At 40.8% G+C, this 21,587-nt stretch overlaps 1 protein-coding gene across 1 annotated transcript in view; it reads left to right on the plus strand.

The window, feature by feature from the left end:
• Window positions 1-1,452: 1,452 nt before the first annotated feature.
• FAM107B (family with sequence similarity 107 member B) overlaps window positions 1,453-21,587 on the plus strand; it is a 185,364-nt gene continuing 165,229 nt past the window's right edge. The window contains exon 1 of the mRNA XM_016134397.2: window positions 1,453-1,863. Coding sequence (XP_015989883.2) covers window positions 1,453-1,863 — 411 coding nt within the window. The remainder of the gene's footprint in view (window positions 1,864-21,587) is intronic.

A 21,587-nucleotide genomic window follows, 5' to 3' on the forward strand; every position in this document is an offset into this window, starting at 1 on the left:
GCTTTTTATATCTTATTTCTAAATTTTGGTAAGAACAAATAAAGTCTGCATCTGATGCCATATCCACTCTTCCTCAAGTCGTACCTGACTTTTGCGTTATGGATGATTGCCCGTTCAAGTCCTCGTCCCAGTACAGCTGTTAGGTCAGCAAGGTGATTATCAGGTCCAATGAGACTTGGAGACCAGATAGGGTAGCAGGGATCATGGGCTTTCGATCGACCCTCCTCAGGAGCATAATTTTGCTTCTTGAAAATTTCAAAGAATTGGTTTCTGCCTCTGTAAAATGAGGATTAGTACTATAATATCTACCATCTGTCTGGGCTTAAGAGCACATCTTGACATTAAATTAAAAGAGAGAGCAACCGAATAAATTACAATGGGTAACAGGTCCTGAAATTTTGACCCAAAGTCACTGTTAATGGTAAAACCATTACAGTATTATATTTCTCTAACATTCCTAGCAGATGTTTGGCTACGGAAAAAAAAAAAATCTTGATTTTGAGTACTGTCTTAGAATATGGTTACATATTCATATATTAATGTCTTGAAAAATAGAAGATCTATGTTCAAAAAGTGGTTATTTTCTGAAATTAATAAATGCAATAAATGGACAGAGCACATATTGACACACATAAAATACCTGTGTTAATAGCTCCATTTGGCTCTTTTTTGTTGTTGTTCATTTTGTTTTTTGGTGTCACTGAAAATGAATCAAGAACTTAGCATGAATAGCAAAAAAGAGAATGAACAAAGACACATTTATAGTCATCAGGAGGGACAACATGGAGACTGAAGCCAGGAAGCCTGTCTGGAGCCAGGAGAGCTCCAGAGATGTCCCGATGGTATCAAACCCCAACGTGGATCTCTCCGGACATAAGATTCCAGTCTACCTCTAATTTTAATAATGAAACAGATGCCAAGGTCGAGGACCCTCTTGGGGTCTTCATTTGTGATGGATATCTGGGTGGTGTTTGTTTTGTTTGGGGGAATAAATATTTGAAGGGAGTAACCGAAGATGGTTATGCTGCTGTTATGATGTTATTGATACACAGGCTGACGCTATTATGGAGGATGCTATCAGGCTACATTATCTTTATGCCTCCAAGGTAACCTGAAGCAACTGTCTATTGACGTGGCACTACCTTACACTGAAGCGTCTGCCCGGCTTGGGGACTGTAACCCAAGCCAACCACAGACAGCTTTCTTTAGCCACTGACAGCATCAAGGAAGGAAGAGCGTGAAATCATTCGGGATGAATGCTTCCGAAGTGGGAATTAGTGGCTGAGTGACTCTCATGGAGGGTGGCCTTGCCATCTTCAGACCTATTTAGGGGCAACCACTAGAAAGTCTCTTCAAGCAAGGAAACAGGAAATAGTTACTATAAGGAAACTAAAAGTGATCAAAAGAAACTTTTCTTTCCCCTCTGAGCTTTGCCATGTTTCACTGCAGGTCATGTCAACGTGGAAAGCAAGGGTCGCCAAAAGACTGAAATTTCCATCTGGAACGATGCACCCATTCCCATGCTCAGCCCTGCTGGCCTGTTTTGGGAATACGAGGGAGACTGCTCCCTTCGACCAGCCCAGTGCAGCCGAGGCTCATTCCACTGTCTATGATCAGCCCGTGGCCAAAGCGGGCCGACATCCAAGTCACCCAAGAGGAGAAGGAAGTTCAGAAAAGAGGCAAGATTCCAGCACCCATTCAGAGAGAAATGGCAGCGCCAATCGGAATTCAAGTAACCACACTGCTGTCCAGCCTACTGGGACCTCTGAGGATGGGCCTGGGTCCCTGGATGCTGAATTGGACTGTGAAGTGGCTACTTTTGAGGCTCCTATCCCCAGAGCATCAATTATTGAGATGCCAACGGTGAGTATTCCCGATGCTATTGTAGGAGGAATGGTGTTGCAGCAGAGTGCTGGCCATTCGGTGAATGCTTTCAGGGAACAAACTTGTTTAACGTCATAACTGCATAAGACATTGAGGAAGTGTGTAAAGCGTTTTAAATTCTCATAAAGTTCTCAAAGGATGTAGAAGAAGGCGATGACAATATGCATTGGGGCCTTAGTAATGACCAATATAGGCCTTTAATTAACTGCCCATGGTGCTTCAGAGCCAACTATGTCTCAACAAAAGATTAAGAGTAATATAATCTTGGTTTTTAACTGGTCTGTGAATTTATTCATATGAAAATCCACACTATGAAAAGTTGGGTTATAGAATTTAAGAAATCGTGTCTATGTTAAATGAATCACATGATATCAAAATAATACGGGAAATTTGGACATGACGATCACTGTATGCTTAGCAGTAAAAGAGGAACTGACTGATACTACTGCTCATAATATGGAAGTTTCTGTGATTGTTTTCTGAGACTTAAAAGCAGGAGAATGAAGTTATTTGAAAAATATGGTGCTGCTGCATCTTGAGTTATTTATCTCGTTTCTTTGTTTTGGTATTACTGAATTTTAATTGTTGACTATTCTGATTGAATGGTGCTGCACAATCATTTAAAAATTCATGATAATTCCAATTTAGGGAGGCAGTCTAGAGCCAGGGTTTCTTAAATCGCATTTTCCAAAGATACTCCCTGAGCAATTTTTGGTCATATTTCTGGCCAAGTAGCTTAGGACCAGACTTATACAATTGAGAAGTCTTCAGGGATCCATTACTAAGATATTCTGATTTTTTAAAAAACATTTTTTTCATCAAGCTTAACAAATCATTTTTGTTTGACTTGCTGACTTGAATCCAAGAAGACTCATTAGCAATGAAAACTGCCAAACAGTGAAGACAGGGTTAAAAGATAATTTTAAAAAAATTTATTTAACATTTTACAAGCTTATATTAAATAATTAAATGGGCAGAGGATTTCACCAAGCCCTGTGTTATAGCAAGAACTATAATGTTTTTTTTTTTCTAGCAATACTAAACCGAATCCCAAACAAAACCTAATACATTTGTTCAATTTTCAGTTTATACTCATACTCAGATTAAGATATTTTTAGTAGTACTATAGTTAGCTGAGTGGACATCAAAGCCAACTTTATATTTGGTGCATATTAAAGGAACTAAGGTGTACTGTTTTGAATGAACTGGGAGGCATTCTGTTGAGTAGAGATTATAGTAACTCAGGACCCACCTTATATTGCAAAGTATAGCAGCAACTATAGAGAGTTGATTTGATTTCATCTTTCTGTTTTAGAGGCATAATAAGGCCTCAAGGTACATATGTATATTCAGAAATAAGCAATTAAATAGCATGATAACATCCATATTTGCTATCCACTTGGTAAGAGCTAACCCACAGAAAGACTACGGAGGTCAACAAGCTTTACAAAGGAATGAGACATAATGCAAGGCTGAATATAAATGTCCCAAAAAGAGACATGCATAGGACGGATCGAAGGAGGCTGGAGGGTCTGGAAAGGTACATTGCAAGGGAGGTGGAATCTGAGATTGGTCTACAAGGAGGGTCAGGATTTTTGAAAACAGAGATAAAGGAGAGGACATTGAAGTAAAAGGAAATTGTATGAACAAAACCATGGATGTAGTGGAAGGTAGCACAGGAACAGGTTCATCAGATTGGCTAAGTTGGAGATACCTGGGAAGGCAGATTGAGGCCACAAGCAGGATGTCTTGAATGCTGTAGTGAGAAGTTAATTTATTAGGCGGTGGCCAAGCTCTGAGAATTTTAAGCAGAGAAACGCGTGCTTGGGTTTTCACCCTGGGATGACATACAGGTAGAGCCACATGGGACGGAGAAGAGTTGGGAAGACTGCGGCCGAGAAGCCACTGGAATGATCCCAGCCCAAGCGCATCTATAAAAGGAACAGCAGGAAGGTGAGGGGAGGAGGGACCCCCATCAGGTAACGGATGCAGTAGTTGGCTCCAGGGTCCACACTGGCAGTGATGAAATGGAAACACTGCAAAATCGAGTGCGGCGTGTGCAGCAAGAACAGGCCCTGTGGAGAACGGGCGCTCAGTCTAGTTCATGCGTGAGAAACTAGCATGTACAGAATGCCCGCTGCATGCCGGCCATTCTTCTAGGTGCTTTACGTGGAGTAGCCCATCGAACCCTGGTCACAGCGAGGTGCATGTTCTTATGACTCCCATTTTACAGATGAGGACATTGACAGAGAGGGTAAGACACCTGTCCAAGGTCACAGAGGGAGGAAGCGGTAGAACCAGGACTGCAGTCCCGTTCTGTTTGATTCCAAAGTCCGACTTCTTAATTGTAACATGCTTCTACCGCTCGTTTTTATTATTTGTGTAGTGTGTGAAGATTTATAATCAAATATTCATAGGTGATCTCACTTGACATGCAATCAAATTTAAATTATATGTAAGCGTATCTGTGTGTATAATAATAATAATTTGCTTTTTATTAATTTGCTTGACCTTTTTCTACCTTAGTTTCACGGTGTGTACACTTTCCACTTTGCATCCTGTGATGACAGGCTTTGTTGATGACAGTGTGGGATTGCTTTGAGATCTTCTGATTAAAAGTGCCATAGGACTGCCCAGATTTTTCATTACCTAGTAATTTTGTCATGACATGTTTCCCTTCATCAGGTGATGAATGGGCTTCCTCTGTTATAATCTTGCCCCGCAGCAAAAACATTTCCCTTTTGGATGCGCTGATCTCATCATTTAATCTGCCTTGGTAGAGGCAACAAACAATACCTTTTTTTTTTTTTTTCCTGAGTTCAGCCTCAGGATATAACCATAGCTAAAACATGGGGATGAGTTAGTCCCTCTATCCATCATTAGTTGCCTGGTGTGCAGACAGAAAGATGATTCATTTAAATTTAAGGTAGAGAAGCCAAGGCAAAGTTTGTGTGTGTGTGTAATTATACACACGTGTGTCTGTATTTATAAAGTGCTGCCGATGGTCTTCAACCTTTCTGTGGCCATCTCTTCCCCATTCCAGGCCTGAAATCAGGGTGATGACAACCCTAAAATTGGAATGTGTCTTCTCTCTTACATGTTCTGATTATAACTTTTTTTGTTTCTGAGTAGTCTTGCAGTTGAAGCGTCTTATAATCGGTGGGATTGTAGAGCCAGTGAAATACAGAAGTGTGCTGTTCATTGTCTGAGCCAAGAGTTCCTGTGTTCTCACTCTGTGCCAGGATGGCAATAGCTCTGGGGAAACAAAGATGATTAAGACACAGTCCCTGGAATTGCTTACATTCTCGTGGAAGACACAGTTGGGTAAAAAGGCAGAGTCAATGCAGGAAGAGAAGACTGTGGCTCAACTTTGGATGCCACAGGACGCTATCGTCTTAGCCTCGGGAAGACAGGGAAGGCTGAGCTACATGGAGGAGAGGGGTTTCTACATCGTTCTTTTATAATTTCACACGGGACCCAACACTGCACCCTTCCCGGGTGAATGGTACTGGTTTTCTCTCCTCTCCGTGCCCGCTACTGAGGTTGGCAGAGTAAGAAAGACACAGTTCCCCACACTAAGCAGTTTTAGATTAGTTTGATAGTTTCAGAAAGTCTTTCTATAGCAGTTGTATGTTTTTATCTTGTTCTTACTTCAACAAAGTAGCCAGCCGGCCTGACTTAGAAAGAGAAAGTAACTGTGGTTTGGGAAATCATCCCTGGGTATTTTAACTAGAAGTCAGTTTTACTGAAAGAAAGGGAAACAGGACCCATGATGGAGTCGACAATTGCATTGCTTTCTATAGCAGGCTGGTTTTGCCTCCAGACTAAGAAGTGGTAACCAGACTATTTTAGAATCCACATGGTGGCTTGGACCAAGCCTCACAGGCTCAGGCAGTCACTATTTTTGAGTGTCTGAGACCCAGCCATCTAGAAACGGTTTTATCTTTCCCTACGAGATAGTCTCTTGATAGCCACACTTAAAAGAGCCTGATATGTAAATCAGAATGCTGTTAGTTGTAAGCCTCGAGGACTGTCAGGGTAGGGCGAAGCTACGATTTTTCTCCACGGGAAAATTACACATAAACGGAAATGAGAGCCAAAAATTTGTTGGAGATTATAGACTCAGACGAAGGGGGAGTTACACTTTTTTTATTTTTATATATATGTAAAGTATGCATAACATAAAATTTACGATTTGAATGATGTTTAAGTATATGGTTCTGTGGCATTAAGTACATTCACATTATGGTGCAACCGTCACCACCGTCCATCTCCAAAACTTTTTCATCTACCCAACGTGAAACTCTGTGCCCACAAGACACTAACTCCTCCTTCTCCTCTCCTCATCCTCTGGCAACCACCACTCTATTCTATGTCTCTGTGAATTTACCTACTTGAAGTACCTCATGCAAGTGCAATCACACAGTATTTGTCCTTTTGTGTCTCGCTTATTTCATTTAGTATAATGTCCTCAAGGTTTGTCCATGTTGAAACATGTGTCACAATGTCCTTCCTTTTTAGGGCTGAATAATATTCCATTAGGTGTACATACCACATTTTGTTTACACATTCATCTACTGATAAACACCTGGATTATTCCCACCTTTTGACAATTGAGAATGCGATTTTGAACATGGGTATACAAATATCTCTTCAAGATCCTGTTTTCAATTCTTTTGAGTATATACCCAGAAGTGGAATTGCTGGATCATAAGATAATCCCATCTCCAATTTTTCAAGGAACTGACAGACTGTTTTCTACACTGGTTGTATCACCTGATATTCCCAATGGCAATATACAGGGCTCCGATTCTCCAGATCCATGCCTCCACCTCTTGCTTTCTGCAGTTTTTCTTTTGATAATAACTATCCTAATGGGTATGAAGTGGTATCTTGCATGATTTTGATTTGCACTTCCCTAATGATTAGTGATGTTGAGCATCTTTTCATGTGCTTATTGGTCATTTGTGATCTTTTTTGAAGGAGTGTCTATTCTAGGCCTTTGCCCATTTTTTATTGGTTTTTAAATTTTTTGTTATTGAATTAAAAAAGTTCTTTGTGTATTCTGGATATGAACCTCTTGTCAGATATATGATTTGTAAATATTGCCTCCCATTCTGTGGGAAAATACTTTTCACTTCTGTGATATTGTCCTTTGATGTACAAAATTTTAATTTTGACAAAGTCTCATTTATTTTTTCTTTTGCTGCATGTGCTCATAGTGTCATATTTAAGAAATCTTTGCCAAATATAATATCATGAAGATTTTTCTATATATATCCTAAGAGTTGTATAATCTTAGCTCTTACATTTAGGTCTTTGATCCAATTTGAGCTAATTTTTGTAAATAGTGTAAGGTAAGGCTCCAAATGCATTCTTTTGCATGTGAATATCCAATTTTCCCAATACCATGTGTTTAAAAGACTGTCCTTCCTCCACTGAAGGGTTTTTGGCACCTTGTGACAAATCATTTGACCATACATGTGAGGATTTATTTCTGGGCCCTCTATTCTATTCCATTGGCCTATATATCTATCTTAATTCAGAACCATACTTTGATACTGTAGCTTTGCAGTAGGTTTTGAAATCAGTGAGACCTCTAACTTTGTTCTTTTTCAAGATTATTTTGGTTATTTGGTGTCCCTAAAAGTTCCACATGAATTTTAGGATGGGTTTTTCTCTTTCTGGAAAAAAAATATAGGGATTTCGATAGAGGTTGCATTGAAACTATAGTTCACTTTGGGTAGTACTGACATCTTAACAATATTCAGTCTTCTAACCCATGAACATGGTTTGTCCTCCTATTTATTTGTGTCTTCTTTAATTTCTTTCAGCAATGTTTTGTAATTTGTAGTACAAGTCTTTCCCCTCTTAGGTTAAGTTTATCCCTAAGTATTTTACTCTTTTTGATGCTATTGTAAATAAAATTTTCTTAATTCCTTTTCAGATTGTTCATCGCTAGTACATAGAAATGCGATTGATTTTTGTGCATAGACTTTGCAATTTTACTGAATTTATTAGTTCTAATCACTTTTGTGTATGTGCTTGTAGACTCTTTATGGTTTATATATATAAGATCATATTATCCGTGACCAGAGATCATTTCATTTTTTCCTTTCTAATTTGGATGGCTTTTTTTTTTTTTTTTTTGTCTAATAGCACTGGCTGGAATTTACAATACTATTCAACAACACTGTGTTGAATAGGAGTAACAAAAGTGAACAATCTTTGTTCCTGGCTATAGGAATTAAGTTTCAGTCTTTCACCATTGAGTATGATGCGAGTTTTTCATATATGGCCTTTATATGTTGAAGTTGTTTCCTTCAATTCCTAGTTTGTTGAGTGTTTTTTATGATGAAAGCATGCTGACTTTTGTTAATGCTTTTTCTGTATCAATTGATATTTTTTTCCCTTCATGCTGTTAATATGGTATGTTATAGTAATTTTTTTTTTTTTTGGTATGTTGAACAGTCCTTGCATTCTAGGAATATAACCCACTTGGTCATGGTGTAATCCTTTCCATATATGGTGTAATTCTGTTTGCTAATATTTCATTGAGGATTTTTACATCAATAGTCATCAGGGATACTGGTCTCTAGTTGTCTTGTACTGTATTTGTCTGACTTGAGTGTCAGGGTAATTCTGGCTTCATAGAATTGCCTCCTCTTTAATTTCTAGGAAGAGTTTGGGGACGACTGGTCTACCACATTTGGTGGAACTCACCAGTGAAGTCATCTGGCTCAAGGTTTTCTTCGTTGGGAGGTTTTGGGTTAATGATTCAATCTCTTTACTAGTTTTAGAGGTCTACTCGTATTTTCTCTTTCTTTATGATTCTGAAGAGGAGCTACTGAAATATGGTAATTACAATCAAGATCATCACTTTTAGAGCACTACTAATAGACTAGGCATGGTGTTAAGTGCCTTACATGGATTAGCTCATTTGATCCTTCTAACCCTTTTTATGTTAGTTCCTGATAATTCCAATCAATCCTCTGCTCAAAACCCTCCAATATCTCTCCAGTTCTCCCAGTACAAGTCAAGTCTTCACAGTGGCTCACAAAGTATCTCCTATTACCTCCCTGAACTCACCTCCTTCTGCTATTCCTTATGGGGAAACTAGGACTTGAGCATCTGATTCATTTCCACTCTGTGGGTAACCCTTCCAGCAGACTCAGAAGCTCAAGTCAAGAGGTCAAAGCATGACTTCCTTGGGCAATGCAGAACTCATGCTATCAATAACTAAACAGCTGCTTACTCTGCTCTCCTTGTCTAGGCTCCATGCTCATCCTTCCTCTTTTCTTGGCAGTCTTTGTTAAAATCTGAGGTAGCTTAATTAACTGAGCTTCAGCTTCCTTGGTTATAATAAGATTCCAGCCATGCTCTCTTGAAAATTCATCAAGGCCATGTTACTTCAAATTTGGTGTTAGACTCCCTGGACACCTATTAACAGAAAAACTCTTGGGGGTGTTCACCTCTACCGGCAACTGATCTCATTCAACAAATTGATTTTTATTTTCAATGTCTTATAGTTGTTTGGAAGTAAAGCCCTGGGAGTAGAGGGCAGTGCTGCTTAGAAGCATATTATAACTTGTACGTAAACATCTATCACTCTAAGTCTGCATCCTCCTTATTTGAGCATTATTGGGGGGGGGGGTACAACTCTGCTGGGTTGCATTTCCATTATCTAGTACAAAGAGTTTTCCTGCATTTTTTTGGGGAATGAAATCTTCCCTTCTTTTTCCTATAGGCCCTAATAGAAGAGAACAGAATTCTAGGCTACCTATAAAAACAAATACTCTATTAAGGAAGCTCTCTGCTAGAGAGATGGCTTGACATAATTTTTTAATAGAAAGTAACTTACAGATCCATGCAATCAGATGTTCAGATGTTAGTATTCTAGTTCCTTCTCATGCTCCTGAGCATTCTAAGTCCTGATAATTTTTTTTTGCAAGGTTTCTATTTTCAAAAGATTTTAAACACAGTGGCAGGACAGTGCATGACATATCCAGTGTACTCAGACAGGAATTTTCCAGTCCAGATATTCAGTTGCATCCCGACTAGGAAAGAGAAAGTCAGCTTCTTGGCTTCTCTTAATGTGAAATAAATAGTCCTCATAAAACCATGAACATTGACATTGTACAGCTTTGACTAGTGGAGACTGTCCATAAAAGACTGCAGAGAATGGCAAAAATGTGAAATTATCAGACAATGTAGAGCTGAGGAGCACATATGTTCCAAACTAAGAAATAAAAGTTGATTGTTTAATTTCATCCAATTTTAAAGCATCGTTTTCAAGTGAAGTTACTCCTGCATGTACAATTCAGATAAATATGATAAATATATTCTATGAAGCTGTTGCTATGTCGGAGGGAGAAAGGTACAAAAGGAAGAGGTCGACCCACTTCGGAGCAGCATCTATTTCTAGCTCATCAGAGAGAACGTGGCAATCTGCCCATGACCTAGTTGATCCTTTGCCCTCTTTAATAAAAGAGGAGGGTTTACTTTGTACATACGCAATGGCCTGGGGTGTCTAGCCAAAGAACCTCCAAGGAGATTCCATTCACCTGCATCTGTGAAACTGGAATTTCCATCCTCTGGATTATGTAAGATGCCGTTGTGCACCAGCTAAACAACAAAGTCCAATATTCCATTCACTGGAGATGCTATAAACTTTAAAATTTCTAATGTTCTAATAACCACAAGGGCTAGTTGAATGAATGTGCAATATCAGTCATGGGAAGTTAGAGGGGTTTTTTTGTATGTTTGTTTGTTTTTGTCCTCCCCCCGACACACAGCAAAGGACATGTGTTAAACTTATCCAAACTGCCTTAGGTTTTGCACTCACATTTTCTCCTTTCCAAAGAAAATAACATTCATCTAGTTACCATTTTTTCCAATATGAAGTTTACACACTTACTTTTGTATTCCACACCGGGGGACCGGGGGAGGTGACGGTTTGGAACTCCGAGGCAATCAGAAGGAGGGGGAGTCTATATAGGGGCAGGAAACCTGCTATGGAAAGTATTTAAGATTTTGTTGTGGAAAGCTGATGGGTGGGTGAGTGTCCCACGTTCAGTTAAGAGGAAAATAACAACTCAGGCGATTATTAGAGCCCAAACACATAAGCACTATCTAGTTGTCCATAGAAAAAAAAGAAAAGAAATTGCCCCTTAAATGGGCCACCTGCATGAGGAGAGTCAGTTTCTGTGACTTAAAATATCAAATCTCAAAAAGATGTTTCATATTATTTATTACTAATAGTAATTAATGTACTACAATTTGCAAATAATAAACTGAATTTAAATTTACTTTTCATATAATACAATGCATAGTCTTATGAAGAATTCAAATGTGATATATGTATACTTGTAATTAAAGTTAATTCGAAGTTATCTGTTTTTTAAAAAATCACTCATATACGGTCAAGTAATCTTTGCCAAATGCACCAAGAATATGCAATGGGGGAAAGATAGTCTCTTTAATAAAGAAATGATGTTGGGAAAACCAGTTATCTACATGTAAAAGAATGCAATTGGACCCTTATCTTATGACATACACAAAAATCAACTCGAAATGGATTAAAGACTTAAATATAAAACCTGAAAGTTTCACTCTTTTAGAAGGAAGCATAGGGGAAAATCTCCTTGACATTGGCCTTGGCAATGAGTTTTTGGATTTGACATCAAGAGCACAGGCAACAAAAGCAAAAATAAACAAGTGAGACTATATAAGTCTAAAAAATTTCTACACAGCGAAGAAAATAATCAATAAAATCATAAGGCAACCTACATATTGGAAGAAAATATTTGCTAACCATGTATCTGATAAGAGGTTAATATCTAAAATATATAATAAGGAACTCATCCAACTCAAAACATAAAAGCGAATAACCCAATTAAAATATGGACAAAGTCCCTGAATAGACATTTCTCCAAAGACATATAATCGGCCAATGGGTACATGAAAAGATGCTCAATATTAGCAATCATCAAGGAAACACAAATCACAACCACGAAGAGCTATCACATCACATCTGTTAAGATGGCTGTTATCAAAAAGCCAAAAGATACAAAACAACAAGGATATGGAAAAAAGGGAACCCTTGTGCTCTGTTGGCGAGAATGTAAACTGGTGCAGACACTATGGAAAACGGTATGGCGGTTCCCTGAAAACTTAAAAATATAACTACCATATGATCCGGCAATCCTACTTCTGAGTATTTACCCACAGGAAAATAAAATCACTACCTTGAAGAAATATTTGCCCTCCCATGATCACAGTGGCATAATTCACAGTAGTGAAGGTACAGAAACAACCTAAATTCTAAGTGTCTGTCAACAGACAGATGGATAATGTCATACACACACACACACACACACACACACACACACACACACGCACAAATATTATTTAGCCTTAAAAAAAGAAGTAAATCCTTTTTTGTTATTTGTGGCAACATGGATAAACCTGGAGGATATCATGCTAAGTGAAATAATCCAGACACAGAAGGACAAATACTGCATGACCTCACTTACATGTGGAATCTAAAAAAGCTGAACACATAGTGACAGAGTTGTTTGCTAGGGGTTGGTGGTGGGGCCGATGTTGGTCAAAGGGTACAAGTCATAAGGCAAGTAAGTTCTGGAGACCTAATGTACAGCATGATGAACAGAGTTAATAACAACATGCTGTATATACTTGAAATTGGCTGAGAGTATACATCTCAAGTGTTCTGACCACACACACACACAAGAGGTAATTATGTAACAGGATGGACATGTTAATTTGTAAATTACAATCATTTTATACATACATCAAAACATCATGTTGAACACCTGAAGTATACACAATTTTTATGTGTTAATCATTCCTCAGTAAAGCTGGGAAGAAATATCCCTCTCGGCCATGTGCTTTCTGGTACACTGGCTCGAGAGGGAAAGGAGGAGGCACGAAAGCTGGGGAGGTGCCGGCCCCGTTCCTGAGCGATGGGTGTGAGAAAACCACGCACACAGAGGCCAACCGAAGGGGGATCCTGTCTCAGGAAGCTCTTGGATGGGAGCGCTGGTGAATGTAACCAGGGATAACTGTTCTTTTTGACTGAGCTGCGTGTTTTGGGAGAGATACACTTGAAGCAGTGATGGAGAAAGGAGAACAGTTGAATAGACTCTGGTACTTAGCGAGGCGCTGGCTCTCCCACAAGGCTCTCATTCCTCAGCCCTTGACAAGGATTCCAGGACGCCTGTCTGCAGGAAGGACAGTCCTTTTGACTGAGTTTCTGCCAGGACTCATGTGACCTGGATGTGTAATACTCGAGTCTCTGTAGGAGAAGTAATTTGGTGTACTGGTGTTGCAAGCTGACCTGAGTTAAACTGGCCCACATAAAACAGTCCAGCAAACACTGGCAGCCGCCAATAATTAGAGGCAGGTAGGGGCCACACGTCTGTCCACCCAACTTGCTCCCTGGTGATATGTTGCAATAAAGAAAGTCTCACATGAATTCTGCCAAAATTTTTGGGCAGGCAGGTACAAAAAGAAGCATATTTCCCGATCCTGTATGCTAGAGAAGTTTCCCAACTTCTGTCCTTTTACACAGGATCCCTTTGCACAAATAAAATGAGATATAGGAATGTGACAATATTCTAATGGCAAAACCAGTAAGCTTTCTAGTCAGAGGGGATGAAGGACTCTTAATGTGGGTCCAGGACCCAATGGAGTTCAAGATCCAGGAAGCTACTTTAAAAGTACTGGACTTCTGAAGTTGCCGCATTCTTATACTTCATTTTGCAAAGGCAAAAATGCTTGTCAGCCATGTACTTGAACACCATTCGTTTCAAGAGTAAAAAATTACTTCTAAAATCTCTTACACTTAAGTAGTGAATCCTCTGGTTCGGATTTAGTTAACCTCATTGGAAATATTTGCTGTAGCCACCTATGAATGTAAATGCTTGATTAGGGTCCCTCAAATCCCAGCTAGCCACTTGTGAGCATTGACTCCAAAACTTTCTTTGTTCTCTGGAAGGAACATAAGGAAGAATTTGCTTGAACTTGGCCTTAGCACATTGTTAGGTGAGGATGGGATGCTTGGTACCTCTGTAGCCATCCTGTGAGTCTCAGTAAATAGAAGTGAACAGTTGATCTAGAGATGGCAGAGCAGGAAGGGTCCTTGAGGATGTCATGGGGCCACTTCAAGTGCACTGTCCTTAGGGTATACATACTGAAAGTGCTTAACCGAACTGTTTAAAAATTACAAAAATGACAAACTGTTCCAACAAGGGTGATCCAGACCCAACTATCCCTGGGAAATCTCCAGGTGGTATGACAGCCATTTCAAATTCAACGTGTTCAAAAATGAACTATTTTCCCCCCTAAACCTTCCCCATGTATCACTTAGGATGCTTTTGGCTGCAAGAAACAGAAGACCTTACTTACATTTAGACAATATGGAAATGGATTACCTTACTTAAAACAAGCCCCGCGGTAGCGTGGCTTCAGGATCGATGGGTTCAGCAGTCCATCGAAGCCACTGCGCATCTACATTCTTCCATCTCTCCGCTCAGCCATCCACTATGCTGGCTTCATCCCACGAGCGGTTTCCTCTGTGGATGTGAAGCAGCTACCAGGGGCAGCTGGGCCACATGCTTCCTCCCTCCCCAACCTCCACGCTTTGGACAACTCTTTCTCTGTCCCCATCTCTGACACTACCCCGACATCCGCTTCCAGGATGATGCCCTCTCCTGGAGTCCCCTGGCACTTGGGGTTTTCTTCAATTAAAGCACTAGTCAAACTGCGCCTCTTTGTGTGTCCGACTCTCCACTAGGGCAGCGGTCCCCAACCTTGGTGGCACCAGGGACCAGAGTTCCGACTAGAATCTAATGCCTGATGATCTGAGGTAGAGCTGAGGCGGTGATGCTAGCGCCGGGGAGCGGCTGCAGACACAGATGAAGCTTCACTCACTCACCCGCTGCTCACCTCCTGCTGTGTGGCCTGGCTCCTAACAGGCCACGGACCGGTAGCCGTCCTCAAGCCCGGGGGTTGGGGACCCCGGCACTAGACTGTGAGGACCTTGGCAGCAGAAACTGTATATTTATTTCCTTTTATCTATTATGGGTAGCACCTAGAACTATGCCTGGTGTGTACAGGGCACTTAGTAAATGCTTATTAAATAAACGATGAATCAATAAAATCAAAATCAGGGGAGAGGCTTATGATACATGAGCCTTCATATTTTCTTATCACTTAATCCTTGTTTGGTATTGCCAATATCTTTGTGTCCTACTCATTATTTTAGAGATAATGGAAATAATTTAAGACCACGCCAGTGGGTAGGGGACAACGTAATTGTTTCCCCTTGAAGAATGAACCACTTATTACTCCGGTTTGAGACCGAAGGCCCAGAAGAATTTATTTGGCAGTGAACTCAGCCAGAGGAAGCAGCTTCCTGTCCACTGTCCCCTCAGTCCATCCTCCAGAACCTCAGTGGATTTCCCACCTGGCAAGGAACTGATGTTCTGTTCTGCTTTATGTTCTGTTTTCCTATTTGAAAAATGAGGGTAATGAGAGCTTTTATGCTTTAGCACTGTAGTGCAAAAAAATGACTATGTATACAGAACTTTAAGCATCACAGGAAAAAATATAGACTATTAGTAACATAAATAATGATGCCATTAAAATGGGAGCAGAAGAAAACAAAGGGATGCATTTATCTCATGACTCTGTGACTCTAATGACAAGTGGAAAGTATATAGATAATGTTGTTCCCTTCATAAAACGCTGAGCTGTATTAAAGACATGGACAAAGATGGTTTATATTCCCCCCCTCCCCCCAATTCTGGCTTTATAATGCTTTTGGTTGGAAAAAATCTTTTTTATGGATTTGCAGATAACTCAATGTCTAAAAGATATTGTTAGTTAATCTGATTTAAGTATGGAACATATGAATTTGCACTTAATGGCTTACTTTCTAAATCTGAGACAAGAGCCAATGACTTACATATTACCGTTATGTTAGAAGATGTTAATGGGGAAGAAAAGAAACTTGATATAATGAGGAACGAATAATTTCAAGTGAAGTGTCCAGCAGGTTATTTGGTCTGTGCTTTCATAACGAGCGAGCAGCCTGACTTTGAAGGTCTACAGTCTTCCTTCCTTCAGTCCCCAGTTCGGCAGACTGTGGTGGGGGCTGACGTGTGCCGGGAGGTACGGGGCACGCCGCGGGGAACGAAGCACTAATTTTGCCTTTGAGTTGCTTGCTGTTAAGACAGGAGTCAGGCAAATCAATGGCTGCAAAATGAGGTGACAAGTGCCAAAGTGGCAGGAACACCTATCTCATTTCTATGGCTAAGCGTTAGAAGCATTTATACAAGTATACGCACTTTTTTCTTTCTCATCCAGTGACATTTCCAAAAGCCCTAATTTGATCGAATATCGGTTTTTCATGATCACAACCTCAAATTTCTCCCATTTTGCTGTCTCCTAACTCCCCACTTCCTTGCAGCCCTTTATCAGCCTTGACTTCTTATCGCTTGACTCATATGTGTGCTTCAGCATTTCTGCTGTCAGAGTCTCTATCTCCCAGATCATTCATTCGTTCGTTCATTCATTCATTCATCTGTTCACCTTTCAATTGCTGTTTCAGAGACTATCAGTTCTGGGGGAAAAAAAAAAACAGATAAGATGTATTTCCTTCTCTTAAGGTTGCCATCTGCCCACAGAGATAGAAACATCCACAAGAGCATGGTTGCCACGACAGAAATACGGGGTGCTAAGAAGGGGGGCAGAGAATCGATGCCGCACGAGAGCGGGGCCTCAAGGCTGAGAAGGTGTTCGCCAGGTGAGCAGGGCAGAGAAAGGCCTTCTGGCCAGCGAGTGGCTGACAACCTGACTCCAACAGGCTCACACAGGAAGGACATGTCTTGTCCCACCTAACTAGCAGTCCGGGGCCTGGCTGCCTTCAGAGTTTAAGGAAGAAGCAAAGAAACAGAATGACAGGCAGTGTCCGCTGGTAGCACCTGCGGGCTCTCAGGCAGACCCTCTCACTGTCACAAGCCTGTCCAGCTCCCCAGGGCATATATTAATTCATCATAAAATAGATGACAGGATTTTTTTTTCAATGAAACTTTTATTAAGAAGTTAAGGAAAACGAAACAAATATTTAAAGTGTTTAAATGAATGTTTACAGGGCTTAGATTTGCTGGCACTGTTTTTCTTTCGAATAACCTTGCAATGCATGTCAGCAACCGCAGCAGCCCAGCCCAGACTTTCTGCTTCAGATGAAAGTTCTGTATTCCTTGATTCCTCAGGGACCAGGCTGCTGGCACGCCCTGCAGATGGGGCCGGTGCCTAGGCCGGGCGTCCAGGGCAGGCTGTGCCTCGCTCCACTCCTGTGCCTTGCAGACATTCTCGAAGAGGCACCAGCACTTGTCTGTCTCCTAAGTGCCTCCTTGGCTTCAGGTCTGAGAGATGAGATCTTCTTGTCCCGGGCTAGTTTTAGAATCCACATTGGCTTGAGGTGTTCACTAGCCATGTTACAGCCGGTTCTTCACTTTAGAAAGAATTTCACCTGCTTTTGTGGGACACCATCTTTCCTGCGTGACCGTGGGAATTACAGTCACTGCCTCCAGAAGCCAAAAGCGCAACCCCTCACTCTGAGTTCCGAAGGCTCCCTGCTGAATGAACTGCTAGGCTGCTGACTCCTGACTGGGGCGGGGAGCGTCCGACTCACGGCTCACGTGCAGGACACAAGTGGGTGACGAGTCCTAAGCCAAGGTTGACCAGCAATCCCTGGCATGGCGTTAGCACCGTCACCACTGTCGTTTTGGATGACGGAGGTGCTCTCTGAGGCGTGATCTTTCAGAAATTCATTGCTAAGTTTCATAGCAAGAGAATTGCTTAACACACACAGTACCCAAAGCAAGACGTAATTCCCATCCATTCATTCCTTTATGCAACGAATATTTATTCAGAGCATAAAGTGCAACCAGGCGCTGTTCTAGGAGCTGCATATCCACCAAGTTGTGAAAACAACAGCGCTGTGAAGTTTCTGACCTACCAAAGGAAGTAGAAGCTAAATAAAATGAATTAAATAGTATGTTATAGATAGTAAAAACTGCGGAAGTAAAAATTAAGGGAAGGGAAAGTATGTAAAATGTTGGGGGTGAGTGGGGGCAGGAATTCTGAAGAGGGTGAGGAGACAGGATCTCTCTCCTGCGCCAGGCTGATGGCTGTCTTAGTTTGTTTGGGATGCTGTAACAAAATACCACAGACTGCGGCTTATAAACAACAGAAAATTTATTTCTCACTGTTCTGGAGGCTGGAAGTCTGAAATTGGGGTCACAGCACGGTCTGATTAGGGCTTGTCTTCACAGTCAGACTTCTCACTGTACCATCACATGGTGGAAGAGAGAGGGAGCTCTCTGAGGTCCCTTTTTAGGGGCACTAATCCCATTCTGGAGGGATCCACCCTCATGACCTAGTCACCTCCCAAAGGCCCCACCTCCAAATACTACCGCATGGGATGAGGGTGGGAAGACAGAGCATTCGGTGCACAGCGGTACCGAGTTTGTGTTCCTGCTCTGCTGATTGCTCATGCTGTTAACTGACGAATAGTTCTATCGCATTTTCTGTCCCTGTTGTTCTAGACCACGGCTGCATCTAGAATTATTTGTGGCGTTTTTAAAAACCATTAACACTAATGCTGATACTATTACTCCGAGAAATTTGTATTTAATTGAGCAGAGCTGGGACTCCTGTATCAGTATTTAAAAAGCTCTCCCCAGCAGTTCTAACGTGCAATCGGGTTTGAGAACTACTGCTCTGTCTCAAGGAGACTGAAACATTTGTGAAAGTCACACGCTAAGAACTGGCTGACAGCACGCCTGTGAAATAGACCATGACATCACGCAACAGCCTCTTCAAGTTCATTTACCCTCAAAATGTTCTGAGATCCTTAAGGAAAACAATGCCCATTAGCAGGTGTGAAGGACTCCTAGTAATTTCTCTGTAAAGTGAATGGCAGAACAAAGTAAGAAGGGAATAGGAAGTTTCTGTGATATCTTAAGTGTTTTTAAACGACTCTTTCACATTCAGTAAGTCATGCCTTGTCAAGTCGCCTTTGAAACTTAAAACAAAAATTGCCCTGCCTATCGGCACTTTATACAGCTTATTTCCCCTTTCTTCCTGCATATCAATGGCATCCTTCAAATTAAGCTCAAAAGCAGTTATATCCTTGATGACTAATTGGAAATCTTTTCCAAACTCATTTTCAAGTTCCACAACTTGTATCTCTAAGAAAGAAGGAAGCAGGGATGACAGAGTAAAAAGCAAAAAGATCTGGGCCCCCAGAGGTGTTATTGAACCATCCCTATAACAATCGCGCCTTTGGAGATAATATATACAATTTTATCTAAACCAATTAATTGTTAAGAGTAATTTTCAGCTAAAAGCATCGTATCTAATACAGGACGACTTTACCATCTCCATTTGCAGACATAAAACTGGGTCCGAACTGGGTTAAATGGCTAAAATCACACAGAATTTTGTTTGAAAGCAAAGGAAGCTTATTACTCTTTTACTAGTGGTGTGTCTGTCTTCTCTATGAAATTTTCTTTGAGAATATTTGCCCCGGCTATCAGAAAGCCCAACAGTAGGTAGTGCCCGCAGCATACTCTCTAGCATTCCGTTATACACTGGGTCATGTTGTTCTCTAATTGCTTTTTCAAAGTTCATCTTTGTCCCCAGCTAAAAGTCAGCTCTTTGAAGACGAATCCATAGGTCCTCTGGCCTAGCATAGCTTGGGACACACAGCAAATGTTGAAAACAGACAAGAAAAAGTGGCTGACACATGACTGAGTTTGGATTGTACTGATAACATTAATAATCTAATTTTATGGGGATAATATAAATAATTAAAAACTGCAGTCTTTTTTTTTCCTTTTAAGAGAGGCTGTCAAAAATTCATGCTTGATGTGATTAATAATAAAAGTATAATAACAAAAAAAAAAAAAAAGGAAAAGGAAAGGAAGGACCATGAGGTTTGGTGGAAAAAAGAAAGAAGAGACTGGTGGGAGGGCTTTATCCATCCTTCTTACAGAACTAGTTCCTGCCACATTATTCCAACTAGAGGTCATATTGTTTCCCCGTCATCTATAGACATCATCAGAAAAAGAGTCTGCCTGCTGTAAGACATCCTCAGTGGTAAGGTCTTTCCTTTAGTTGCTGAGATTTTTTTCCCCACGGTTTTCACTGCATAACGTAACATTTTTGAGGTCTTATTCACACATCACCATCTCTCTGCAGAAGTCATTAGGTAGTGGTTTCTCAGATCCCCAGGATTTCCCTCTCGATTTCTTGATCTTCATCAGGGGAATTTTGGATTTGCCCTATACGGCTCATAGAATAATATATCAGAGTTGTCTGGGGAAACAGAACCAATGGGTGTGTGGGTGTGTGTGAGTGTGTGTATGTGTGTGTGTGTGTGTGTGTGTGTGTATCTATATATATCTTAATATCTATCATCTATCTATCTTCTATGTATCATCTAGCGAGAGATTTTAAGGAATTGGTTCACAAAGCTGTGAGGATCTGCAAGTCTGAAATCCACAGGCCAGGCCAGCAGGCGGAAACTCGGGGCATCTGCTCTCTGCAGGCTTGAGGCAGAATGCCTTTTTCTTCGGGAAACCTCAGTCTTCGCTCTTAGGCCTTTGATTGAGCGGATGGTGCCTGTCCACATTATCCGGGGTAATCTCTTTTACTGAGAGTCAAACTCCCGCTCAAACAACTGAGGAAAGGACAGCTTTCACTACCGAGAAGTCCAGAGGCAAGGCAGGCTTTGCAGTGGCTTCATACGCTGGCTCAAGGACGGTACCAAAGACCAGCTCTTTCCACGTCACCTGCTTCTCAGTGTCTCTTTTCCTTTCTTTTCTTTTTCCTTCTTTCCCCCTCCTCCCTTTCCTTCCTTTTCCCCCTTTCCTTTATTTATTTATTTTTATTTTTTATTTAAGGCTGGCTCCCTTCACAGTCATTGCATGGCTGCTAGTAGTTTTTAGGGCTCTCGTATTCTGTTCAGCTGGAGGAGAAAGACTGGCAGGAGAGAGCATTTCTTCTCCAACCACTAAACCAGCCTTGGACTTCTCTTATTGTCCTGATGTCCAAGGAGATGGAACTATACTGCTTGGTTAGACAAGTCAGATCCCACCTCTGGAGCTGGGCCGGAGGCCGTCCTACCCACAGTGCCTTGCCGTTTCTTCGGAGAGGGGCACATGCGACTCAGGGGAGGCCCAATGACCTGAACATACATATTTTAGAAATTGCTTGGATTTATTTCTGCTTTAAAAATTTGATATAAAAATATGTTAGTTGGATTCAAGATAACTTCTTCTAGCTATTACACATATGGCATTTTATATGGGGGGAGGAGGATGTTGAAAACTTGAAGAACGACTCGCAAAATACTTTCTTTGGTTACCAAAATGAAAAAGTAAGCATACGCTTTTCCCTCTTTGAAGAGCAGTAAAATTCCTCTTTGTCACTGAAGAGTAGATATGAAGTAAAAAATCGGAACAAAAAAGTCATCTGTTTCCTCTTGTTTTTCTTCCACTCATTCACATACAATAAATATAACACGGATACAAAGAAAACTAAAAAAAAAAACTCTGTTTTACCATTAAGTACTAAATAATTACAATGGCTCTTTACAGTAAATCTAG

This window comes from Rousettus aegyptiacus, unplaced genomic scaffold (genome assembly GCF_014176215.1).
Source record: "Rousettus aegyptiacus isolate mRouAeg1 unplaced genomic scaffold, mRouAeg1.p scaffold_m13_p_10, whole genome shotgun sequence".
Lineage (NCBI taxonomy): Eukaryota > Metazoa > Chordata > Mammalia > Chiroptera > Pteropodidae > Rousettus > Rousettus aegyptiacus.